Below are 27,353 nucleotides of genomic sequence, written 5' to 3' on the forward strand. Positions count from 1 at the left end.
TTCACCCCAATTGCATTTAAACTTTAACATTAAATGGCTATGTCACAAAGCGGAGGAGGGGAGAGGGGAGGGGTGCTTGTGGGGAAACATAAACCTACCTCTTAAAACCGCACTTCTAATGAACATATCCCTGTACCGTATACCTCTAGTGGTGTAGAAACTACAACTTTGTTCTCAGACACACAAATGACACGAGGTCTTTAAAATAATCAAATAGAACAAACTTAAAATTACCACTGCCCCTCTCTCTGAAAGAAACGACCCGTTACGTGGTATAGAAAAATAAATAAATTGCCGTATATTATACAGAGAAGCCTATGCTTAGATTCGTGCAAACTCAACACACATTTTTGTTTTCGCTATACAAAAACAATCCCGCATCGATTACGTACAAATCAACAAACGGGGACGTTTTGAGGCGTCCCAACTCTAACGGAAAAATGTAACATTTAAAATATAATACAAACAAAACACTCGGTATATTTGAGTCTGCAGACACAACATCTCACTAACATGCATTCTGTTAACTCCTCCTCTGGCTCTTCTTCCATCTCCTTATGTAAACCGTAATTATAATCTAGCGAACAAAATGAATGCACACAAATATGGGATGTTGTCAGATCAAAGTCGTTATATGTGTGAATAAATATTTACCGAAAGTTAACCACGTGTTATTTTGTCGTGTTTTTTTTTTTTTTTTTTAATTTGTTTAAAAATATATTGTATCTTTCTACGCACAACCACTTGAAAAAAAGCTCCGTGGGCAGAAAAGAGAAGCGGGAGAGCGCAAGTGTGCGCTACTCCAACGACTACTGGCGATCAATGTGATTGACAGTGGAATACGGCCAATAAGAAATGTCTTTATTGAAAGGAGCAGTTTATCCGGTACTATAAGAACTGCCACGAGTTGGCATTGTGAGGGAGAGTCCATCTTGAGACCAGTCTCCAGCTCTGCGTCTGTGAGCAGTAAGAAATAGATTCTATTATAGCAATTATTTGGCGCTGAATAAGTCTTTATTTGAAATTCCCTTTTAAAGTACGGTTATATGGAGTTTTTAGTTTGTGGTCCTGCAGTATTTTATGAGATGTATAGTCAAATGTTGTGCTACTTCATCATGGAAATATATGCGGCCTATGTTTATGTAAGAAGCCGCACTTTAGTAAAAGAAAATGTCTCTCTGTTCCGGTGAAGTGATGTTTTATATTATTCAACAATTTAAAAAAAGTATTTGTGGCTTAAATATTTTATTTAATCTGTTTTGTTAATGTGTTTTATTTAAGATGGGTTTTCTTTGATTATGAAATTTAAGCGGTTTGTTTACGTGTATTTCATATCAATAAACTAATAGGACAACTTTAATGCTGCGTGTGCAGTGACCGTCGTAATGAGCGCGCTCGAGGCTTCTGCAATGAGGAAGTCGCAGTTGTTAAACGGCGTCTTTCGTTGTGTAGGTAACTAACAAAAGGACAGATCATGTCTGACACCGAGCAACAACTTATGGAAACCTCCGAGAATGGCCATGAGGGAGAGGAGGAATCGAATGGGGCCGAACAAGCAGCAGAACACACGGAAGACGATGTTAAGGAGGAAACGGCGGAGGGAGATCCTCAGAATGGAGCAACAGAAGGGGATCAGATCAACGCCAGTAAAAGCGAGGAGGATGCAGGGTGAGGGATTAGCGGTTATAAAACGCTACAATTCGGAATGCAATTTATTGCGGAAAGTGTTAGAAAAATTGTGTGTAGTTGTGGGGGGTAGCTGCTTGACCTCCTTTGTTCCTCCGGTCTTTGTTGGCGCCATGTGCTAGTACAGGGTGGGGGATGGGCTGAATACTTGCATTATCCAGATTTGTGCTTTAAAGCCTTTCCTGTACAGAATCGATTGGCAAGAGTAGGTTGGATTTTATGATGGGTTAAATGTGTGCTCTGATATACAGCCTCTTCCCAATTGGAGCTTTCTCTTATTTGTACTATCTTGTTCTGCAGTGTTTTATTGAGGCCTTTGTATTGAGCAGTGTTATCTGGCCACTAAATTGAATTGTTTCCTGTTCTACTTGGTTGCTAATACTGTAGAGTGTTGGTGCTTAGGTTGCTGTGCTCCTCCTAAAGTTTTGAAATTCATAGAATATATTGTGTCCCAGTGATTTTAAAATGTCACAGTCCTATCATCAGACATATTATGAATGATAAGTCCTGCAATTATGAAGGGACACCAATCCATCGTGCTATTGTCTGAACCTGGTTAAAATTAAAACTGCTTAAACTGTACTGAATGTCTACCCTTGCAGGAAAATGTTTGTTGGTGGGCTCAGTTGGGACACAAGCAAGAAAGACCTTAAAGACTACTTTTCCAAGTTTGGAGAAGTGACTGACTGCACTATCAAGATGGACCCCAACACCGGAAGATCAAGAGGCTTTGGCTTTATCCTCTTTAAAGAAGCTGCTGGTGTAGACAAGGTGAGTAAGGGTTTTTAACAGTCCTTGCAAACAAAACTTAAGTGTGTTGATTTTTATTAATGCTTGATACACATTTACTGCAATTGCCATTTCCTTCTACAATGTGTAAAATCTGTCCAAAGCACACTTTTAATGTTGCATCATTAACTTGGCTAGTAGCTTAAAATGAACCTCCAAAAAAGCTGGTTTTTAGGCTGATGCTAAACTGTAAGTGAATTTTTAGGTCCTGGAACAGAAGGAGCACAGGCTTGATGGGCGACAGATCGACCCAAAGAAGGCAATGGCTATGAAAAAGGAGCCAGTCAAGAAAATCTTTGTAGGTGGTCTGAATCCAGAGACAACAGAAGAAAAGATCAGAGAATACTTTGGAACCTATGGAGAGGTAAACGAATAACCAAATATTCAAAGTCGTTTCTGTTTGCTGTAGTACCTTAAGTTAACTAGAAGTACATTAGCTTTGAGTGTAAATATTGTTACATGACCCTCCCCATCTCTGACTCTGTATTTCATTCCAGATTGAATCCATTGAGCTTCCAATGGATCCAAAGACTAACAAAAGGAGGGGCTTTGTATTCATTACATTCAAAGAAGAATCTCCCGTTAAAAAAATCCTTGAGAAAAAATACCATAACGTTAGTGGAAGCAAGGTAACAAACGGGAAGGACGGCCTTGTACGTAATACTTTTTATTTATTTTATACTGAAGCATTAAGAATGTTTGGTGTATATAGGAGACGGTAAGGCGCGGTTTCCATTCTGCCATTTGGTTTATAAAGTTTAGCAAATCCAAACCATTTAACTAAATTGGTAGGAAGTGATCTTGAAGTGTGTTTCCTAAATTAGGTCAGAGTATGATGCAGACATTTGTGACCAACTGGAGTTTGGGTTTATTCACTGAGGGTGGTGGGTTATACCACTGTTTGAAGGTGATACTCTATATACTCCTTGCTTCATGCTGACCAGATATGATGCATATTAAGTCTTCCAAACTTGAACAGTCTTTCTCCCTAAAGAGATTAAAGCTACATTGTAGTGAGAGAATTCAATATAGAAGCATGTCATACTAACATTTGCCCTCCTTTTACAGTGTGAAATTAAAATTGCGCAGCCCAAGGAAGTATACCAGCAGCAGCAGTTTGGTGGCCGTAGTTTTGGTGGCAGAGGCAGGGGAGGCCGTGGTGGTGGAGGAGGTGGTAAGTGTCAAATACTTGTAGTGAACAGGTAGCATGCTTCCTTAGGAAATGTTGCCTTTCATAAAGCTTAGTGTGTACTAGTCATACCGGATGAGCCTTTTTCCTCATGCAGATCAAGACTACCTTTTTACAGAAGGCATTTTATTTTACAGGTCAAAACCAGAACTGGAACCAAGGTTATAATAACTACTGGAATCAGGGCTATGGTAACCAGGGGTATGGCTATGGTGGACAGCAAGGCTACGGTGGCTATGGTGGATACGGAAACTATGACTACACTGGCTACTACGGATATGGGCAAGGGGGTTATGATTACAGTAAGTATGAGCCTTGTAAGTCTTGTAATTCTAGTTGTTTAACTTGTCTTTACGCAGTAGAACTTAGCCCCTTTCTCTTTCATTCTCCAGACCAGGGCAATACAAGCTATGGAAAAACTCCAAGACGTGGAGGCCACCAGAGTAGCTACAAGCCATACTGATCACATGTAGTACAGGTATGCATTGGAGCATGATTATGGTGGCTTGACAGTGTAGTTCTAGTGATGCATAGTTAACGCTCTCTGAAAGTGCCATAATTCGGATATGTGATTTAGTCAATCTGGATTATGTAACTTGTTGCAAAGTCCTCAATTGGGGATCTTGAGCGTTTTTTGGACTGGATCTTTTAAATGGTTACGTGCTACTGATCTATAGAAAAGCTGTTAAGTGGCTTTGTACACCAGTCCATTTGTTTTTATTGGGGGACAATTGAGCCTGGCATTTCCCACACAACCTTGCCACAAACTAATTGCATTGATAGTCTGTAAACATGAGCCAAGGGTTGAGAAGGTGGTTCGCCAGGCTAAGAATTGTAAATTTTGTACCAAGGGATCAGTGCTTGTAGTTGCATTCTAGTAGCACCTCTTAATTGTCTATCTGTAAATATGCCCTGTACTAAATTCATGCTCAATTTGACTCCTATTTAAAAATTAAAGCATCTGACGACTCCTATTCCTCCCCCTCTCCCCCCCCAAAGGTCTAATAAAACCTGAGCTCTTAATTGCAAATAAAGGGAGCATTCTGTGCAGCATTAAGAACTTGCCTGTAGACCATGCTTACTACACTCACTATTCAACTTTCATACCACTCTGTAGCATCCAGACAGCTTGCAACATGTATCTTTTTGTTTTACTTTTAAGGACTAAAATAAAAGCATTCAAGATCCAGGGTCCCCTTCATGCTGCTGCAGTAAATACGGGGACTGACTTTCCTTTGGAGTTGGCAGATTTAAAAGACTCATGCTCCATTTGTACAGAACAAGTGAGGAATTGGGGAAGCAAATGTCACTTTTCCACTTTTTATTTTATATTGTTTTGTGTCCATATACATTTCCAGAGATGGAAGTGTTATTTTTACTGTACTTTTTGGTACCTATTTTGAATCTAATGTATTGTAAGGTTGTATTTTACATGTCTACTGGATTTACCACAATATGCGATCGAAGCTGTCGGGAGCTTTTGAAATAAACAATTTTGAGTAATTTTGGTGTGTTTCTAGATTTACTGTTTGAATTGTGCCAAGTGTCTGGAAGCAAAATTGTTTTTTTTTTTTTTTTTTTTTTTTTTTCAAATAGTTGTAAAGTGCTGTGATGTATAGTTGATGGCTGGTAGCAAAGGACAACCTCTATGTAGATTCTAAAATTTAAGTAGTTTTATAAAGCTGGTTGGCGATAAATTACAATTGGGTTTTTAAATGTGTAAACGAACTCTAGAACCAGATAACTTGAAACCTGCAAATATGTATAAGGACACCCCACTAAACCATTCCTCTATAGTTTGTCTCGGGCAAATACTTGGAATAAACTGGTTTACATACATTGTGTTTTATCTATTGTCTTGGTTATATGCAGAGTAAAGTTATTTAAAGGAATTTGATTGTTATGTTTTTGGAGAGAAGTGGCAGCACTATTCAATCTTATAGTAAGGGGAAAGATTTTTTTTTTTTTTTTTAATTCTTTTATAAATACTTGGTTAACTTGTCTGGCTATTCTACATGTCGTATTAGATGCGAATTTAAATAAGATGACAACCCATGCAAAATGTAATGAACAAAAGTAAATACCTAAGAATGAATTTCTGAATGAATTAACTTGTATTGCAAGGTCTTCAGACAGTCGTGACTGTTTTATACCTTTTGTTTAACAATTTAAATTCACAACAATGATCAATAAAACATGTTTACTGCACAAAACAGCTTTTAGTTAAAAGGAGAGCTAAATAGTGTTCAGAATATTAATATTGTTTCTTAAACACAATTCAGGACTTTCAGCATTTTAACTTACAATTTGCATTTTACTAAACTGCACCGTGGGCATATCTGATTCTAACTTTAACTGAAAATAAACTTCTACATATGTTAATTAAATGCTATTCAATAAATCAGAAGTTTCCTTTTAACCCTTTGCAGTCCATTTATTCAGGTTCCCCCCCCAGTAAAACAGCTTTAAAAGGCACTGCATCTCCAGCCCTACTCCTCTTGGTAGTCACATACTGACAGATCTCCTGATCATTTGTTTTATCACTAAACTCAATGTGATCCAAGTCAGCTGTCTTGTTTATGCCTGTGTTATCTGTCTGGTGCAGAAGCTGTGTGTATTGCTTAGATTTGTGTGTTTTTTCTTTTTTGTTTGTGCACTTAGCAGTCTCACTCTGCCATTAAAAGGTTTTCTCAGCTTTTTCCAGAGAAACTAGAGACCTGTGCTTGACGTCTTTTTGACAGGGTATGTCTTTGGACCGAAAAGGGGAAAATTGTAATGTCAGACATAGGACTGCAAAGGGTTAAGTAACAATTAATTTTAAGTTGGCCCATTCTGGTTAATGCTTCACTGTTCTGGAGCAACCACACAGACTTTACATTTCTAATGTGCTGTCTAATACTGTCAGACCTTTCCTGGAATGGTTGTGAGGCAGGCTCTACTGTAATATGGTTGCGTTATTCTTTGTTTTACTCTAAACAATCTGCACAAAAACTTTAACCAAGACAGCAAACCTGTTCTCTCAGTATGGCAGAGCTACAGACTGGTTTGGTCACAGGCACATCAGTTTACCTAATCAAAAATCACGTACATTTTGACAGTGAACATTAACACAACACTGCCTACAATTTAAAGGCAGATCCATTCCCTGGAAGCTTCCATATCCAAAATGCAGGTCTGGGGGGGGGAAAAAAAAAGTTACAGTAGAACACTTATCAAAATGTAAATATGTTTAACAGGCACATCAATCTCTGGCCTACATTAAAGAACTTTACAGAAGTGAAAAATCCTTCAGTTGTCCACTTAAGTATCAGCTTCTCATTCAACACCGTTAATGTAAAGTAGATGTTATCTCTTTCAAAATACAACAATTCAGCTTCCCTTGGTAGACCTTTCAAAAGCATGGTCTTTTACAGACCCGGTCATGCTTACATTGTTAAAAACCCTGATTAGAGGGAGCCAATGAACACATGTATTACACCTGCGTATGAGTATATTCATAACCTGGATTAATATTTAGAGCCCTGTAAATCTTTAATAATTTTACTTTCTATTTTTCATTTAAGATACACATTAATAAAACAACTGATATATCATTAACAGTATAGTATAGAACATATTTTTTTTTATTAAGCATCACTTTTTTTTTTTTTTTTTTTTTTTTTTTTTTTAAACATTGACAAACAGACCACCCAGAAAAATAATTGTTACCATAATTTCACATTAGCGGCAATAACGGTAACATACAATCCCACACTCTTACAATAAATAAAAAAATAAAAAATAAATTATATATAGATATATACACACACACTGCCTTACTACTGTGGGGCTGTCTAACAATTGCACATACAGCAATCTACCCATTAAAAGGATTTGTTTTCCAATCCCACTGCACTGAATGACGCAGGGCTCCAGTATACAACAAGCTTGGGGTTTCTCAGTATTTAAACACTAAACAAAGCAGATTCATTCATTCAAACTTGGACAAAGAAAATAAAGCCGAATCAATATGGGTCAGAATAACGGACAAAAATTCAAAAGGGCATAATAAGAGAAGCATGCTATAGACCGCCAGATTCAGACGGTGAGCACAATACTCTGTTATACAATGACATTAGAAATGCGTGTAGCAAAGGAGAAGCCATACTAATGGGGGATTTCAACTTCCCCCATATAAAATGGGAAAACCCAGTGAGTAGCACGAAGGATGAAATAGAAATGGTGGAAATGACAAATGACTGCTTCCTAACACAATTTGTCAAGGCACCGACTAGAGGGGAGGCATGCCTTGATTTAGTCTTTTCAAATAACGAAGACAGAATAACTAAAACAGAGGTCAGAGAACCACTGGCAAACTCAGACCACAACATGGTCTCATTTGAAGTGTTCTTTAAAACCCCAAAAGTAATGACTAAAGCTAAGGTTTACAATTTTAGAAAAGCAAACTATGAAGGTATTAAACAGAGACTAACAGAAGTAGACTGGAGTAAAATAGAGAAAACACCCACAGAAAAAGGATGGTTGTTCTTCAGAAATGTAGTACTAGAGGTGCAAAATAATTACATCCCTAAAGTAAACAAATCTAAATGTAAAACTAAATTGCCAAAAATGGTTTAATAGATCAATTAAAAAAAATATTCAGCAAAAAACGGCACTTTACAGAGCACTAAAAAAGGACCAAAAAGAAAGTACGCAGAAAGAGTACACAGAACTGCAAACGCAAGTCAAAAAGGAAGTTAGAAAGGCCAAGAGAGAAATAGAAATGAACATTGCTAAGGGAGCTAAAACCAATTCCAAAATGTTTTTCCAATATTACAACAGCAAGCGAACATTCAAAGAGGAGATTAAATGTTTAAGAGATACAAATGGCAAAATTGTAGATGAAGAAAAAAAAAATAGCAAATACATTAAATGATTACTTTTCACAAGTTTTTACAAAGGAAGATACTGACAACATGCCCCACATGTCATCCAGTTCCTATCCAGTTTTAAATAACTTTAGCATAACTGAGGCAGAAGTGTTAAAGGGACTAGGAGCTCTTAAAATAAACAAATCCCCTGGGCCGGGTGAGATCCTCCCAGTAGTACTCAAAGAAATGAAAGAAGTAATTTACAAACCGCTAACCAAGATCATGCTGCAGTCTCTTGACACAGGCGTGGTACCGACAGACTGGAAAATTGCAAACGTAATACCGATCCACAAAAAGGGAAACAAAACTGAACCAGGTAACTACAGACCAGTAAGCCTGACTTCTATTATATGCAAACTTATGGAAACTATAATAAGATCCAAAATGGAAAATTACCTTTATGGTAACAGGGTCCTGGGAGACAGTCAACATGGTTTTAGGAAAGGGAGATCGTGTCTAACTAACTTGCTTGATTTTTTTGAGGATGCAACATCGATAATGGATAATTGCAAAGCATATGACATGGTTTATTTAGATTTCCAGAAAGCTTTTGACAAAGTCCCGCACAAAAGATTAATTCTCAAACTGAACGCAGTTGGAATTCAAGGAAACACATGTACATGGATTAGGAAGTGGTTAACATGTAGAAAACAGAAAGTACTGATTAGAGGAAAAACCTCAGAATGGAGTGTGGTAAGCAGCGGTGTACCACAGGGATCAGTATTAGGTCCTCTGCTACTCCTAATCTACATTAATGATTTAGATTCTGGTATAGTAAGCAAACTTGTTAAATTTGCAGACGACACAAAAGTAGGAGGAGTGGCAAACACTGTTGTAGCAGCAAAGGTCATTCAAAATGATCTAGACAAGATTCAGAACTGGGCAGACACATGGCAAATGACATTTAATAGAGAAAAGTGCAAGGTACTGCACGCAGGAAATAAAAATGTACATTATAAATATCATATGGGAGATACTGAAATTGGAGAAGGAATCTATGAAAAAGACCTAGGAGTTTTTGTTGACTCAGAAATGTTTTCATCTAAACAAGGTGGGGAAGCTATAAAAAAGGCTAACAAGATGCTCGGCTACATTGTGAAAAGTGTTGAATTTAAATCAAGGGAAGTAATGTTAAAACTGTACAATGCACTAGTAAGACCTCATCTTGAATATTGTGTGCAGTTCTGGTCACCTCGCTATAAAAAAGATATCGCTGCTCTAGAAAGAGTGCAAAGAAGAGCGACCAGAATTATTCCAGGCTTAAAAGGCATGTCATATGCAGACAGTCTAAAAGAATTGAATCTGTTCAGTCTTGAACAAAGAAGACTACGTGGCGACCTAATTCAAGCATTCAAAATTCTAAAAGGTATTGACAGTGTCGACCCAAGGGACTTTTTCAGCCTGAAAAAAGAAACAAGGACCAGGGGTCACAAATGGAGATTAGACAAAATGGCATTCAGAACAGAAAATAGGAGGCACTTTTTTACACAGAGAATTGTGAGGGTCTGGAATCAACTCCAAATTATACATATGCGCAAGTGCTAGTCAGAGCTTCCGTTTCCCTTCAGACTGTGTCTATGGTAATGGCTGAGCCTTGACAACTATGATTGCAAGTATTTATTTAAAGTATTTTTTTTGTAAAAACATCCCAATAAAAAAAATGTCATTCTGTGTTTGCTTTATAATGATGATTCGTTTTATTAATTACCTTTAACTGCTGGTTTTACAAACCAATAATTGAGAGTGAACAAAATGGCACCTTGCCAAGCAAAATTACGTAAATTATTATTATTATTATTATTATTATTTTGTAAATTAGGGTCTGTGAAACTTGATGCATGTATCCAGTCAAATAAAGCTGAGGTAAAATATGTATTTAGTTTCAAGTGAAATGTATTCTTTCTTACCTGGGCACAAGGGCTGCAATAAATGCTGTACAACATGTCTTTTAATGTTCTTGTTCCGTTGGATCTCAAATGCAACTTGTTTACCCCAGAAAGTCACTCCCTTTTAATTGTTAAAGGGTCAAAAAGAACTATTTACACTTTCAATTGTTCTTTTTGAGCTTTAATAATAATAATAATAATAATAATAATAATAATAATAATAATAATAATAATAATCCTAAACATTGAAGCTACGAACTTGACTAATCATCCACTAGTTTGGGCTCATTTACATTACTAAGCATTTAATACTGTAAATGTTTATTTTAGCAGAGTTGACATTTTCTGCTTCATTTTATATTATGTAAAAACAAATGTATGAAAATAGTGCTAAAAAAACAAAAAAAAACCCCAAAAAACACTAATTCCTTATGTAAGTTTAATCAAATGTATTGGCAACTTCTTGTTTTTCAAAAGATGCTTGTTTAAACATGGGGTGCATTTTATAATTCCCTGGATCACTATGTTTATAAACATCAGGTCACAAAGAAAATGCAGCCGACGGGCAGTAGCTACTGGAATGAGTATTTACTCTGTCTACATGTTTTCTGCAGAGAATATGGCTTTCCAACGCCTTGTACCCTCTTGATCCATAATCAGGGGTTCACATAACTGGTACGCAGATACACAATGTGGACCGATAAAAACATGCAGACTTAGTTATTGTTGTCAAGTACAGCGGTGCGCAAACTGGGGGATAGAACATTTTAAATAAATACATAAAAGACAGCTAATTACGCCAAGTTCTTACCTTTCAAATGAGCTGTTGATGATAACTTTAGTACTTGTAGAACCAGAGAAATGATGTTTAAGTGTCGAGTTTGTCAGTGAAACTGCAGTGAACAATGGCGACAAGTGTAAAAAGAAACACTGTTTTAACAGCCATTTTTTCCCCAGATTTAATGTAAATCGCATATTTTTTCATAGATTTAACAACAAAAAGTCCAGCTTTAGCTAAATACATAAATGTTAACAAACACATTCTTAAAAATAGGAGTGTAAGCGCAGCTCTGCAACATACAATGCAAATCAAACGAGTCAAGTGTCTCGCTCACGCAGAGATTACCACAGAAAAAATATCGACATCAATGAGAATTTAATTATTAAAGTCTAAAAATAAAATGTTCTTTATGATGACAGTGTCCGTGGTTATAATGACAATAAAAAAAACGCCACGTCAAGAAATAGCAGAACAATTTGAAATTGATGGTACGTCTATCTCTTTATTTCACCTTAATTTCAGTCAAAGTGATGGGGAACACCACACACTGGTTTCATAATTCTGTAAAATGAAGCTTCTTTGTTATAATAATGTTGACCAATAATAATAATCACATTAGCTGTTAACAAGCTGGTGGTATTCCCTGAACTGGCCTTTTTTTAGTGTGTGGTGTACCCATGCTCTTGTGTTTTATTTATTTTATTTCATCTCCACAAAAGGGTCAAAGGGAGACATACTTTTCTTTTCATGACTAGCCACATCATTTTTTTTCTACTCGTGCTGCATTCGTGTGGTTCACTTCGCTCCCGATGTGCAGACTTTATTTTGTGAAAACCCAAGATTTAATTGCTGAACAATAATATTTTTCAGAATTGTATGTCAGAATGTTTGCCAGGTAAAAGTAAAAAAAAAAAAGATTCAAGTTACAAGATTTTTTTTACTGATTTATTTGTTATAAATATTAGCTAAATGTTGGCTTGCCCAGTGTAAACACAATACTTACATTCACTGATTTATTTGTTAGAAACCCTGGTTAAACATGTCAGCTAAATGTTCACTTGCTAAGTGAATAAAAATAAATAAATAAATAAATAAATAAAAGATTTATAGACTGATTTTAAATGTTGAATTTGTGATATGTTTATGTATTTAGCTAAATCTGGACTTTTTGTGATTAAGGAAATTGGAAAAAAAAACACCTGTTAAAAGGTCAAGCTTTTTTATATGTGATCTTGGGGGGGGGGGGGGGGGGGGGAAGGGCAATGAAATGTATGCTAAAAAAAATGGGGGCGGCATTTAAAGTTTGCGCAACACTGGTCTAGTATACCGTCAGTATATTTGTAACAGGAGTGTATTTATAATAAAGGCAAAGACAGTGCTTACGGTTTGAAGGCGAGCTACACTAATCTATGGATTATTCCAGGACAGTGGGGGCGTCTACAGGCATTGTCAACAATGTCCACGACCAACCCCCCCCCCCCCCCCCCCCCCCCCCCTGCTGCACAAGTAAAGCGATATATATATACAGTATGTGTCTTCATTTTCTGCCAGCACCTTCCTTTCATTCCATTATTTTTGCCATTTTCTGCAATGTGAACTGCAGAACTGCACCATAACTGTTTAATTCACAGTACTTGTTAGTGGTCTGCAAGCAGCAATGGGGCAGGTAACGTAAACACAACCACCTAATGAAATTGTGCCTTTTTTCAGTTTTGTTTTCACACATACACACACACACACACACACACACACATCCCCTAAAACTAAAATACTGTGAAATCTTTTACCAGGTTGTGGCAGTGTGCCCCACCCGTGTGGATTTTGTGTTATGTGTTGCATATGGTGTGTTAATGTTGGTGTGTAAGTACTGGTGCATGGGATATAAATGGGTCTTTAAATTAAAATATATTGTTGTATTTAGGCACGGGGATTGCACTTCACGTGCATTTAAAGTTTTTAATAGTATGTGAGCAATTAATTAGTAATTGAATCCCGGCACAACAGTATGTAGAGATGCACATTTGACTCATTCAGGGTTGTGTGTTCAGGGCGAAGGAACGGGAGAGTGTATGGAGGTAAGAATAATAAGAAGTAGCAATTGCTATGTTGTGCTGGAGGAGTAGCACGGTACTTGTTTGTTTAGTGTTTATCCCTGTGTGTTAATGTCTATTAGTTTGGTTTGTCTGTTAATTTTGGCGTCAAGTGCCGTGTGCTGTTTTTGTTTAAATCTTTTATTTGTTTCATTAAAACACTGAGTCAGCCATTGCGTGCCAGTCTCAACCCGAGTACTGCCTGCTTGTGTGTTTCTTTCTGGCCTGACGTTGCCTCTACAGCCAGCCTGTTCACACAGGTACATAAAATACATACCTTCTCTCAGCCAGACACGCTGTCTGTGAATCTTAATTTTCCCTTCATATCTGTAAGAAAAAGAACATCCAATCCAAAAACTCCTGTCACATTTCTATTAAGCATGTGTTTTTTTTTTTTTTTTTTTTTTTTTTGTTAAGCAAGGCAAACAAAAAAAAAGTGCAGTTATTTTGTTAGGCTGCTGCATGTTTTAACACTAGACCCGCTGGGTTTATGTTACTACCTAGAACCATCAGGTTTATGCTACTACCTAGAACCGCCAGCAGTAGTCATTTTGACAGGTACATTTTAAACAGCTTCGATATGAAAATGAAACAGACTATCAGATACAACTCAAAAGTTTCATTTATGAACATCACAGCTAACATTTGCATAGCAGAAACACTATTTAAATGAAAAAATAAACAAAAAGGCTTTATATTCAAAATTTTGCGCATATAATGCAGGACATAAAAAAATTAAAAACTATAATAAAATAAACATTTCAAAAAAAGATATTGTGTAAACAGCTGTAAAGTAGTTATATGTAGGCCTACATACACAATTGTAAAATTGAAATAATTATAAAAAATAGACAATAACTGTTCACATTGTGTAATGGGAATGGGCATTCAGGGAGACTGTGGCAGAGCAAAGCTCTGCCCTTTTTAAATTGGCAGGGATGGGGTTAATTTCTCCTACCTGCCTGGGTTTATTATGTTCAGGTGGCTGGGGTTGATTAGTTGATTAGGTTAATTAACGATCAATCAGCGCCCAGCCACCTGACATAAAAGGAGGCCTCTGCTTCCTCATTTAGGTGGAGGGAGCTGAGGAAGTAGGTTGGTGTTTGTTTTTTTGTTGGTTTTGGTAAATTTGAATCCAGTGAAGGCATTGCCCAGCCTGGAAACCTTGTTTTTGTATTGGTTTTTCTTTGTGTTTAAATCCCTTTATTTTGCCATTGTGCACTTTTATTTTGTGTTATTTATAATAAAATTAGTATTTTTTTTGAACTGCAGACTGTCTCTGGGCCTCTATCCACTCGCCAGCCTGCCACAGAGACATTTCAAAGTAGCCCCCATATTAGCACAATCCACACAGATGTAACGCTTATCAACTTGTTGTGTGCATTTACCACATACTGCTCTTTCACACTGGGCACAGATATCAGACATTTAATTTTTATTGCAATTAGTTACCTGTCATTGTTTTCTGTTGCGTGTGTCACTTGATGCACGCTGTATCCTGGTTGAGCTGCATTTCCCTGCTGCTTTGCAGCTTTCTGATTGAAATGTTTTTGCCAAAGCTCTGTGGCTAGCAAATAATAAGACTGATGACTGCAATGTCCAGTACATTGTAAAATACAGCAACTGGACACTGGTGATTGCTTTCATGGGGAACTAAGTTTTGCGCAGATGGTGGAAACTCTCTTCTTGCTTTGTTTACTCATCCAACCAGGCTGTTTTTTTGTTTGTTTTTGTTTTCCTAATTATAGTGAAATAAAAAAATTGTCACTGGTAATATTTATCCGTTTTCCTAAGCATGGTTACATCTGCCTAAGCAGCACATTGTCACCCAGTCTCTGACAGGTGAGGGCGAGTTTCATCTTTGCACAGGTAGGGGTAGCGTCCGCTGCCGGACAAAACTTGATCCCAGATTTGACAGGTTTATTTGAAATGTAGGCTATTGTGTCCAGTGACCCCATGGTTTTGTCAGAAACATCTGCTTGTCCATGTAATGTTTTATGTTTAGCTTGAAACAGGCAATGCTGTTTTCAATGAAGTTGTTCCAAGTTTCTGATGCCAAGGCAAATATATCTGTAGTTGCTCTCAAACCAAAACGCAATTCTTGTAATAGTAGTGTTATAAGACAGAAGACTATATGCTCACGTAGAAAAGCCAGACGGCAGTTCTCCAAGGAATTGATAAGATTACAATACAGATTTAGACTTCAAGAGCAATATTCTATTCAAATACTGCTGTAAACTCATACATATAAAAAAAAGTAAGCGTATTGTAACAAGCCGTCAAAATGACTACTTTTGGTGGTTCTAGGTGGAAGTGCTTCTAACTTTTATTTTTGCGATTCTGACTTTCAAACGCCATCAGGATATTTAATATATGTATTTAGGAAAAGTCATGAACAGACAATCGCGATCTTTAACATGCGGAGAGTAATTTAAATTTTAAAAGTGAAAACCGTCAAAATGACTACTGTGGCGGTTCTAGTGTTAAAGCACAATGCTTCCCTCCAATTATGGCGCCAAAAACAAAGCAGTTAACTGGTTTCATTTCATTAATTTTGTTTAGTAAAAGAAGTGACAGGTGACAAATTATGTTCAATTGGCATGTATGGGAATAGGCATGGTCTGTTTTTACACAAGCTGAACCCTGTGGGTTTTGTTTGATTTGTTCATGAGTGGTGCAGTGTTATAATCTTACCTGTCAGTATCAGGTCTATTTTTTCAGCAACGAATTTGGCATCTTGCATACTGAAGCACATCGGTGGTTTAAGCTTGAGGACATTACTCCCAGGCCCGTCTGTACTCATGCAGATATATTCTTCCTTTAATCTGAAACAGACACATGCATTTAAGTAACCAGGAAAGAACCCTTGAGACCTCCCTAGTTTCATAGAGGGTACTATGGGGTAAGGGTACCACGTCACTTATTATACTGTCAACTTTTACCTGGTATTTCTAACAGTGCCTGTATACTGTTCCCTGGCTAAATCTAGTACTAACTTCAGCCTCAGAACCTTTGCTTTTCAAGTCCCTTGTAATTCAAATCAAAATTGCCTGCTTGCCTATATGGGGCAGATTTTAAAAAGGGACGATACTTCCACTGTGAGCTGACAGACTGAAGCTCTGTTTCATCAGTTTCACTGATCTAGACAAGCAACACAAATATCACAGGGGTGGAAATGTACTGGATATTTTAAAATTTGAGACACACGCTGTATGTCTATAGTAAGTACTTGGTACAGTAGTAATTTTAATGAAATAGATCAAATCACCTTTTCACCACATAGTCTGCTTCTTCTGTGGCTGGAGTCCTTTCTTCTGGATCTTTTACCAAATCCACCCCAATAAACAATCCAACGCCTCTACAAGGAAACAGCAAGTTGTACAGTGAAGCCTGGGACACACATGAACGGCGTGGCACCGCTAACAGGGAGCGAAGAGGGGCGGCACGCAGCTAAACCGCTTTGCTTGGTGGACACACATCAACGTTGTGAAGAGGTGATAAAAAAAAAAAAAAAGATCGTCCATTATCTCCCAGCACTGTACAACAACCCAAAAAAATGTGTATCATTCTTGAACTTTTACTGCTTGAACCCAGAGTGAATGACAATGTCCATTTCCAGAATTTTTTTTTTTTTTATCAAGATTTAACATTATAAGCTCCCATATCAGAACATCACAGAAATATTTGCCGTTTATTTACCAAAGGATATGTATGTAAAATTTGATGGTTATTTTGGGATACAACGTGAAAGCCTTTTTCTACAAAGAAACAGCTATTACACATCCAGCACCGCACTTAACAAGACTGGACTGTGGTACTGTATCTGTAGGGGTGTGCGGTTAGTACTTGTTTTGGATCATTCAATAGACCCATAACAAACATCCTTGAAATTCTTATTTGTATAATCAAATAGCTTGATATGCTTAGAAACTTCAGCTATCAGTAGCTCCTCCATGTTGATGGATATTCGAGTTCATGACATGACGAATCCCACACCATGGACCTGATGTGTAAACTCCATTGTAAGTTTATCAATCATCCCTCAGCTACCACAAGTTATGACTGTCCTCATTCACTTTGTCAACATTTCGTGGTGGCTATATCTGACTTGTAAAACATTTCATTAGGAAACAATGCCTAGTTTCTCATCACTTGTTGAACCAGTGGTTATTATATACACTGAACAAAAATATAAATGTAAAGTGTTGGTCCCATGTTTCATGAGCTGAAATAAAAGATCCCAGAAATTTTCCATATGCACAAAAAGCTTATTTCTCTCAAATGTTGTGCACAAATTTGTTTACATCCCTGTTAGTGAGCATTTCTCCTTTGCCAAGACAATCCATCCACCTAACAGGTGTGGCATATCAAGAAGCTGACTAAACAGCATGATCATTACACAGGTACACCTTGTGCTGGGGACAATAAAGGCCACTCTAAAATGTGCAGTTTTGCCACACAACACAGTGCCACAGATGTCTCATGTTTTGAGAGAGTGTGCAATTGAATGTTCATTTCTCTACCATAAGCCGCCTCCAACGTCGTTTTAGAGAATTTGGCAGTATGTCCAACCGGCCAAACAACCGCAGACCACGTGTAACCACGCCAGCCCAGGACCACACATCCGGCTTCTTCATCTGCGGGATCGTCCGAGACCAGCTACCCGGACAGCTGATGAAACCGTGGGTTTGCACAACCGAAGAATTTCTGCAAACTGTCAGAAAATGTCTCAGGGAAGCTCATCTGCGTACTCGTCATCCTCATCAGGGTCTTGACCTGACTGCAGTTCGGCGTCGTAACCGATTTCAGTGGGCAAATGCTCACCTTCGATGGCGACTGGCACGCTGGAGAAGTGTGCTCTTCACGGATGAATCCCGGTTTCAACTGTACCGGGCAGATGGCAGACAGCGTGTATGGCATCGTGTGGATGAGCGGTTTGCTGATGTCAACGTTGTGAACAGAGTGCCCCATGGTGGCGGTGGGGTTATGGTATGGGCAGGCATAAGCTACGGACAACGAACACAATTGCATTTTATCGATGGCAATTTGAATGCACAGAGATACCGTGACAAGATCTTGAGGCCCATTGTTGTGCCATTCATCTGCCGCCATCACCTCATGTTTCAGCGTGATAATGCACGGCCCCATGTTTCAGGGATCTGTACACAATTCCTGGAAGCTAAATATGTCCCAGTTCTTCCATGGCCTGCATACTCACCAGACATGTCACCCACTGAGCATGTTTAGGATGCTCTGGATCGACGTGCAAGACAGCGTGTTCCAGTTCCTGCCAATATCCAGCAACTTCGCACAGCCATTGAAGAGGAGTGGGACAACATTCCACAGGCCACAATCAACAGCCTGATCAACTCGATGCGAAGGAGATGCATGAGGCAAATGGTGGTCACACCAGATACTGACTGGTTTTCTGATCCATGCCCCTACCTTTTTTTTTTTTTTTTTTTTTTTTTTTTTAAGGTATCCGTGACCAACAGATGCATATCTGTATTCCCAGTCATGTGAAATCCATAGATTAGGACCTAATGAATTTATTTCAATTGACTGATTTCCTTATATGAACTGTAACTCAGTAAAATCTTTGAAATTGTTGCATGTTGCATTTATATTTTTGTTGAGTATAAATAGATAATATATTTACGGTGGACAAAATCTGAAATTGAATTAGATACCTTGGTTAAACGATGAAGAATCTATTAAAATCTTTACTCAAAACCTACTGATATGCATCAGTACCTACACATGTCATCTGCACCTCCTATCTATACTAAAAGAGCAGTTTCTAAAGGACCAAGTGAGGATAACAATAATCTGGTCTGATGAAAATGACAATGAAAACAGAAGAAAAAAATAGATAATAAATCTTAAAAATAGGATATAGAACCAATTATTGGGAGAGAATTAAGAGCTGACAAACTCAATAGAAATTAACTACTTGAGAATAATAAAAGAGAAAAGAAGGTTGAAAAACACAGAATACCATTAATTACATATTTAAAATTATAGCCCAACGTTTCAAAAATAGTGTGGAAGCGTTTATTCAGAAAAAAAACATTTCCAAAAGCGCTGGTAGTGGCTTTTAGAAGGGATGCAAATTTAGCTGACACTCTGATCCACAGTAAACAAACGTATCACAGACACGTTAAAAGGATAGTTAAACATGTATGTAAAGATAAAAATTTCAGTCACAAGAAACCCGTCATGCAAACCTAGCAACCTTGTTTATGGTACATTTTGCCAAAAATGTAACAACATGAAATATGTAGGACAGAGTACAACATTATAAAGAATAACACAGAATCACCTATCAAACATAAGAGATACAAAAGTAAATGAACCAATAGTTCAACACTTTACAATAAATGAACACAACATGAATGACCTAGATTGTGTAGTTTTACAGGAAACACAATTAGATAATGTACAATACAGAACAATAAAGGAAAATAAATGGATACATAGACCCAATGCCATAGTGTCTGAAGGTATAAATAGAAAGGAATAGTAGATTGTAACATCAATAACTATGTAGTAAACAACATCACAAACACATTCATAGATCTAATGCGAGTGTAGTTACCATGTTATTAAAAGCTTGTAAGTAACTCCACTGCCTGTTTTCAAACACACTTTCCCTTGACAAAAAGGTATGTTAAACATACCGAAACATTGGAAAGTTGGTGCCTATAGAAAGTCTACACCCCCTTTCAATCACCTTTTGTTGCCTTGTAGCCTGAAATTAAAATGCATTAAAAGTTTTTTTTTTTTCATTTATCTACACATCCTCCCCCACAACTTCCAAGTGAAAAAATTCTAGAAATTTGTAGAAAATTAAATTAAAAAAAAAAAAAAAAAAACACTGAAATAGCTTGGTTGGATAAGTTGTTGAAAGGCACAGATCAGGGGATGGGTATAAAAAAAAATATCAAAAGGGCTTGAATATCCCTTGCAGCACGGTCAAGACATTTATTAAGAAGTGGAAGGTTTATGGCACCACCAAGACCCTGCTTAGAGCAAGGAGACTGATCACAGAGGCTACCAACTTACCAGCTACCAAAGCTACAGACTTTTATGTCCAAGACTGGTCAAAGTGTGCATGTGACAACAATATCCTAAGCACTCCACAAATCTGGCCTGTATGGTAGGGTGGCAAGAAGGAAGCCATTACTCAAAAAAGCCCACCTTAAATCCCATTTGAAGTATGCAAAAAAACACTAAGGAGTCTGTAGCCATGTGGCAAAAAGTTTTGTAGTCCGACGAAACTAAAATGTAACTTTTTTGGCCTAAAGGTAAAGCTTTATGTTTGGCGCAAACCCAACACTGCGCATCACACAAAGAACACCATCCCTACTGTGAAGCACGGTGGTGGCAGCATCATGTTCTGGGAATGTTTCTCATCGGCAGGGACTGGGGTAATTGTCAGGATAGAAGGGAAAATGAATACAGCAAAGTATAGAGAAGTACTTGAAGAAAACCTGCTGTCCTCTGCAAGAAAGCTGAAACTGGGATGGAAGTTCACCTTTCAGCACGACAATGACCCAAAGCACTCAGCCAAAGCTATAGTGGAGTGGCTAAGGAATAAAAAGGTAAATGTCCTTGAGTGGCCTAGTCAGAGCTAGTCAGAAAAGTTGTCGCAGGACTTGAAGATTGCTGCCCATCAATGCTCCCCAAGAAACTTGATAGAGCTTGAACAGTTTTGTAAAGAATGGTCAAATATTGTCAAATCTAGGTGTACAAATTTGGTAGAGACCTATCCCAACAGACTCACAGCTGTAATTGCTGCCAAAGGTGCTTCCACTAAGAATTAACTCAGGGGGCTGGAGACTTATCCAATTATGATCTTTCAGTTTTGTATTTAATATATAATTTTTTTTCTCAATAAAAACTTTTTTCCCCTTAACAGTGTGGAGTATGGTGTGTAGATAAGTGGAACAAATATTATTAAATGCATGAAACTCTGAGGCACTGACACAACAAAATGTGTAAAAAGTTAAAGGGGGTGTAGACTTTCTATAGGCACTGTGTATATATACACTGAGTGTACAAAACAATAGGAACACCTTCCTAATATTGAGTTGCACCCCCTTTTGCGGGGCATGGACTTCACAAGGGGTCGAAAGCGTTTCACAGGGATGCTGGCCCATGCTGACTCCAATGCTTCCCACAGTTGTGTCAAGTTGGCTGGTCACTACCAGCTCTCTACTCCTCATAGCTCGTTCCATCTCATCTCATAGTTGTGTCAAGTTGGCTGGTCACTACCAGATCTCTACTCCTAATAGCTCGTTCCATCTCATCTCACAGTTGCTCAATTGGATTGAGATCTGGTGACTAGGCAGGCCACTGCAGTAAGCTGAATTCACTGTCATGTTCGTGGAACCATTCCTGGACAATCCCAGCCTTGCGGCATTGGGCATTATCCTGCTGAAAAAAATCCATTAGCAGATGGATACACTGCTGCCATGAAGGGATGCACCTGACTGGCAACGATGTTAAGTGGCATTCAAACGTTGCTCCACTTTTATCAAGGTGCCCAATGTGTGCCATGAAAACACGCCCCACACCATCACACCACCAACACCAGCCTGCAATGTTGACACGAGGCATGATGGATGCATGTACTCATGTGGTTTTCTCCATACCCTAGTCCTCCCATCAGCGTGAAACAGCAGGAACTGGGATTCATCAGACCAGGCAATGTTTTTCCAATCCTCCAATGTTTTCGTTCCTTAGCCCACTGCAACCACAGTTTCTTGTGTTTTGGCTGATAGAAGTGGAACTTTGTTTGGTTTCGGCTGCCATACCCCATTTGTGTCAAGGTACGGCGAGTTGTGCATTCTTTTATGGGTCTTTCGGCACAAATGTTGTACTGGACTGTCAGTTAACTAACTGTAGCTCTGTTGCTCTGCACAATTTGTGTCAGCCTCCTATGGCCTCTTTCATCAATTAGCCGTTTTTGACCACTGGCCTGCTGTTGGCTGGATGTCCTTTGGGTGGTGGATCATCCTTGATACACATGGGAAACTGCTGGGCGTGTAAAACCCAGCAGAGTTGCAGTTCTTGACCGTTCAAAGGCACTTAAATCTTTTGTCTTGTCCATTTACCCTTTGAATGGCACACATACACAATCCATGTCTCAATTGTGTCAAGGCTTAAAAATCCTTTAACCTGTCTCCCCTTCACCTACACTAGTTGTCCTCAAAGTAATTTTGACACGGGAATAAATTGATCTTACTTGGCTGTTTGCGCGCACGCTGACTGTTGCATAGGCTCTTATCTTACACAGTACCTTCTCGTGACTGACAGATATACATACATACATACACGCCTTGATTTCGCCTCCACAGCGCATCAGCATGGACAACTTTTGAATGAATTTTGTTTATTTAATTATTTTTAACTTTTATATATTTATTGGAATTAATTAGTTCATTCTTGTCTGTTGAGTCCCGCTGGCATAATTGTGTTCAGTCTATTTATCCATTTACTTAATTTTATTCTTCTATATGTCGCATTGTCTAATTTTAGCTGTTCTAATACTACAGACTTTACATCATTTATGTCATGTTCCTGACTAGTGAAGTGCTGTACTACTGGTTCATTCATTTCTAATGGTTCTGAATTATTTTATATAAAGTTGTTCCAGTCTCTCCAACATATTTTATTTAATCACATTTTTCACAGGTTATTCCATAAACAACATTGCTATTTTTACAGTAGCTATTAGTATTTAGTGGATATGTGGTGTTCTTATTTTTACTTTTGTCCATGTATTTGCAAACTTTACATTTACTAGTGCAAGTATTTGTAGAACCGATTTTGTCAATTATTCTTTTATGTTTACTGTAAACTAAAATATCACCTAAATTAGCTTCTCTTTTGAATGCTACAACTGGGGCCTTAAGAAATACTTATTTCAGTTTTTCTGAATTATGTAGAATCTGCAAGTGTTTCCAAACTATCTTAGAAATATTGGGCAAAAGTTTAGATTAAGTAATTATTAATGGGACTCTTTTGAACTTTTTATATTTTTATAATCTAGTAAATCATCTCTTTTTAGTTTATCCATTTTTTTTAAACTCTGTCTCTATAATTCTTTTTTTATATCCTGTTTTTAAGATTTGTTTTTAATACATGTCTTTGTTTTACATAGTCACTTTCTTTAGAGCATATTCTTCATATTCTTATTCCTAGACCCTTTGGGATTGCCCTTTTAGTGTGTACTGGATGTGCAGAGGACATGTGTAAATACTGGCTGCATGTCAGTAGGCTTATAGAAGAGGTCAGTCTCAACTGAACCTTCTTCAAATTTTGCTACGGTATCTAAAAAATCTATTTCTTTTCTTGTCCATTGAAGGTCCACCTTAATATTACTGTGTATTTCATTTGTCAATTTATGAAACTGGAAAATAGATTCTTCTCCATGTGTCCAAACCCTAAAAATATCTACAAACCGAATGTATTCTAAAGAATCTCTTTCTGATTTCCTAAGAAACTACTGTTCTTCCCATTTCCCCATGTACACTACCGGTCAAAAGTTTTAGAACATCCCCATTTTTCCAGTTTTTATTGAAATTTAAGTCCAGTGAATAACCTGAAATGGTACAAAGGTAAGCAGTGAACTGCCAAAGGTTAAAAAAAAAAGTTTAGGTTACCAAAAACTGAAAAATAATGTACATTTCAGAGTTATACAAAAAGGCCTTTTTCAGGGAACAAGTAATGGGTTAACAACTTACAGCTGTTCTGCAGCAATGGAAATAAATTAAGCCTTGAAAGTTGATGCTAACAATTCCTACAGGTGTCCCAACTTTTGTTGATTACTTACAAACCCTCGGTCTGTATAAAAGCAGTGTTGGAACAGACTGTGTTACTACACCCTCTTAAGCACTATTTGGACGGTACTGTACTGCAGGAAGTAGTATTGCTATCATAATGGTGAGAAAAAGGCAATTAACAAAGGAAGACAGACAGACCATTATAACCCTTAAAAGTGTAGGTATTTCCTTTAGAGAAATTGCAAAGAAAGCCAAGGTGTCAGTGTGTACAGTTTCCTACACCATCAAAAGGCACTTGGAAACTGGAGGAAACTGACAGGAAGAGGTCTGGCAGACCCAAAGCCACAACAGAATCAGAAGACAAGTTTCTGAGAGTCAACAGCTTGCGTGATAGGCGGCTCACAGGACAACAGCTTCAAGCACAGCTTAACACTGGTCAAAGTAAGCAAGTCTCTGTTTCAACTGTGAAGAGAATACTACGAGCTGCAGGTTTGACAGGTCGAGTTGCAGTAAGAAAGCCATTGCTAAGATGGCAAAAAAAGAAAAAGGGTCTTGCCTGGGCCATGAAGCACCACCAGTGAACTACTGAAGACTGGAAGAAGGTCTTATGGACCGATGAATCAAAATTTGAAATCTTTGGTTCATCACACAGGGTTTTTGTACGCCGTCGAGTAGGCGAAAGGATGGCTCCTTGGTGTGTGACACCAACTGTCAAACATGGAGGAGGAAGCGTGATGGTCTGGGGCTCTTTTGATCCAGAGTCGGCAGCTTGCACAGAGTGAGTGGTACCCTGAACCAAAACGGCTACCACAGCATTTTGCAGCGCCATGCAATACCCTCTGGTATACGCCTAGTTGGTCAGGGGTTCATCCTACAGCAAGATAATGACCCAAAACATACCACCTGGCTACGTCAGAACTACCTTAGAAGAAAAGAACAAGAAGGTAGGCTTCAAATCATGGAATGGCCAGCAGTCTCCAGACTTAAACCCTATCGAGCTGGTTTGGGATGAAATGGACAGAAGGGTGAAAGTAAAGCAACCTACAAGTGCAACACATTTGTGGGAACTTCTGCAACAGTGTTGGGAAGAACTTTCCGAACAATATTCGATTTCCATAGTAGAAAGAATGCCACAAGTGTGTTCGGCTGTTATATCTGCAAAAGGTGGCAATTTTGAGTAAAACATTTAGATTAAATTTTGTTAAACAAAACGATTCCATGATTTCTTTTTTATCTCCAATTGTTTATTTTATCTATGCTTTAATTTCAGAGTACATTGAGACATTAAACTGCGTAAATTTCAATAAAAACTGGAAAAATGGAGGTGTTCTAAAACTTTTGACCGGTAGTGTATGGAGTGTGTGTGTGTGTGCGTGTGTGTGTGTGTATAACAAAAACATTGTCAGTGTAAAAGTTTGAAAAATGCAACAGCAGTTTAAAGTGGAGATATCAAACACAAAAGCCCAAGTTAGGAGACGCAATTGGGGAAACCTTGTCAAGCATCAAGCAAATAGGCACAATTGGAAAGGAGCTGGGGCCCAAGATTCACACAATTGTTGCTTCTAACTTTGCTTTTTTGGTTGCTCCACTTTACATTATCAGCTGGGTTGTAACCAGAATAAAGATGCTAAAGAAACATATGTGCCAAGGAATGTGCTCAACACAGACTGAAGTGTTCTTGGTTATCCTTACAAGCACTACTACAGAGAGAAAGACAGACAGGGAATGAGAGAGGCATCACAGGCGCAGACAAGTATGCTTTGGGAAGAGACATGGACAACATGCAGGTAAGGCACAGGTAGATATTTGTCTATGTTTTTTTGTTCAAGATGTGACTTTTGAACTGCCAAGGGAATGGTCATAATCCCCTTGAAGTTGTACAAAGAGCATTTCAGTGTAAAGTGGTGAGATCAAAAAAAGAAGCCAAGTTAGAAGCAACAATTGTGGGACTATTGGGCCCCAGCACATTTCCAATTGTGCCTATTTGCTTGAGGCTTGACAAGGTTGCCCCAATTGCTTCTCCTAACTTGGGCTTTTGTGTTTGATATCAACACTTTAAAACGACTGTTGCGTTTTTCTAACTTGTTTTTTTACATTGACAATGTTTTTGTTATAGATATCACTTCTTTTTTTACTTACTCAAATAATTAATAAAGCGAGTGAAAGATATTAGAGAATGTTTATGATAAATAGACAGACAGACAAGAAAAAATTAGTAAGTAGGGAAATATAAGAGAAATGAGAAAAGATTTTAAAGTAAAATGGTGGTAGAAGGGACTTTTAGTTGCAAATGTACATCCACAAGTGGTGAAAACAATAGGTCTGTTTGGTAGGTATTGATATATTGATATTTATGTAGGTACTACAATGTTGTGAATGGTTAAAAAGGTACGTATGCATGTCAGTGCTAAAGGGTAGTATACTAACACATTTGAATGCTGAGAGAACCCATTATTCTCCACCTAGAGGTGTTGTGAACTTAGGCCAATGTAAGGCATTTGTAAAACATTAGACCTCTTCTTAAAATGCCATATCCATGTCCTTTGCATTTATTGGCCATGGTTTTACTTCAATGGAGTTCATCATTTGCATGTACCCATTTTCCAGTAGCACCCACAGCAAGAAGAGACACAGTGTCCTGAAGTAACACCCTGTCCTTGGTGTATGATAATGGAAGCCAATTGGTCATTCATGTTGTCCACAGTAATTCTGCTCTTCTGCACAGCAGTCAACTTGGCATTGTGTCGCTTTGTAACGATCCTGTCTGGTTTGGACTGCAATTATTCTTCCTACTGATGAATAAGTTCACGGTTCATGAATGGAGAAGTTTTGCATTGCCTACATTTGCTATCAAGAAACGTTTCCCATTTGTCATTTTTATAAATGAGTTCTTCCAAACACATGGAACCTGTACCAGCAGGTACATGTAGAGAGTAAACATGCAACACCTGTCGGTTTGATGAGCAGTAGTTATATCTAGTACATAGAATGTCTTTTTATATCTAGTACATAGAATGACTTATTGTGACTGAAACCATGCAAGACACTTCAGGACAAATTTCAGACAATTTGGTGAGAAAATCTGCAACATCTTGCTGCTCACCTCTATTGAAGGGTTCTCCTAAGAAGTGACAAATATCCACAGTAGTTAGAGGTGCAGTGGATGGCAAGTGATCATAGTTGTGAAGAAAGCTCCTGATAGCCTCTTGTTGACTGTGTTTTAATGACTCCT

The 27,353-nt window shown here is 37.9% G+C and overlaps 2 protein-coding genes across 6 annotated transcripts in view; one reads left to right on the forward strand and one right to left on the reverse strand.

Annotated features, from left to right (window-relative positions):
* The first annotated feature begins 871 nt into the window (after window positions 1–871).
* On the forward strand, window positions 872–5,167 carry LOC121296916 (heterogeneous nuclear ribonucleoprotein A/B-like). Of its 5 annotated transcripts, none has more exons than XM_041222826.1 (9): window positions 872–966; window positions 1,453–1,668; window positions 2,289–2,457; window positions 2,681–2,839; window positions 2,973–3,128; window positions 3,544–3,649; window positions 3,802–3,966; window positions 4,057–4,142; window positions 4,827–5,167. In XM_041222826.1, exons 2-8 carry the CDS (start codon window positions 1,475–1,477, stop codon window positions 4,125–4,127), a joined length of 1,020 nt encoding a protein of 339 aa, XP_041078760.1. In that variant the 5' UTR covers window positions 872–966; window positions 1,453–1,474; the 3' UTR covers window positions 4,128–4,142; window positions 4,827–5,167. The 5 variants fall into 5 exon arrangements, with proteins under 5 accessions (XP_041078760.1, XP_041078761.1, XP_041078762.1 ...); XM_041222827.1 differs by having other exon boundaries at window positions 3,544–3,646; XM_041222828.1 differs by having other exon boundaries at window positions 2,973–3,104.
* Window positions 5,168–5,523: 356 nt separating this feature from the next.
* The window catches only part of phykpl (5-phosphohydroxy-L-lysine phospho-lyase), a 48,085-nt gene continuing 26,255 nt past the window's right edge, over window positions 5,524–27,353 (reverse strand). The window contains exons 10-13 of the mRNA XM_041222825.1: window positions 16,600–16,689; window positions 16,026–16,156; window positions 13,609–13,658; window positions 5,524–6,838 (exon numbers count right to left, since the gene is read on the reverse strand). Of these exons, the coding sequence (XP_041078759.1) occupies window positions 13,615–13,658; window positions 16,026–16,156; window positions 16,600–16,689 (265 nt within the window). The 3' untranslated portion in view covers window positions 5,524–6,838; window positions 13,609–13,614. The remainder of the gene's footprint in view (window positions 6,839–13,608; window positions 13,659–16,025; window positions 16,157–16,599; window positions 16,690–27,353) is intronic.

This window comes from Polyodon spathula, chromosome 22 (genome assembly GCF_017654505.1).
Source record: "Polyodon spathula isolate WHYD16114869_AA chromosome 22, ASM1765450v1, whole genome shotgun sequence".
Taxonomy (NCBI): Eukaryota; Metazoa; Chordata; class Actinopteri; order Acipenseriformes; family Polyodontidae; genus Polyodon; species Polyodon spathula.

Excerpts from the sequence above, each read along its gene's own strand:
- LOC121296916 (XM_041222826.1), top strand. The coding sequence starts at position 1,475 with ATGTCTGACACCGAGCAACAACTTATGGAAACCTCCGAGAATGGCCAT. Across the intron at positions 2,840-2,972 it reads ACTTTGGAACCTATGGAGAG|ATTGAATCCATTGAGCTTCC; the intron begins GTAAACGAATAA and ends ATTTCATTCCAG. Across the intron at positions 3,967-4,056 it reads GCAAGGGGGTTATGATTACA|ACCAGGGCAATACAAGCTAT; the intron begins GTAAGTATGAGC and ends TTCATTCTCCAG.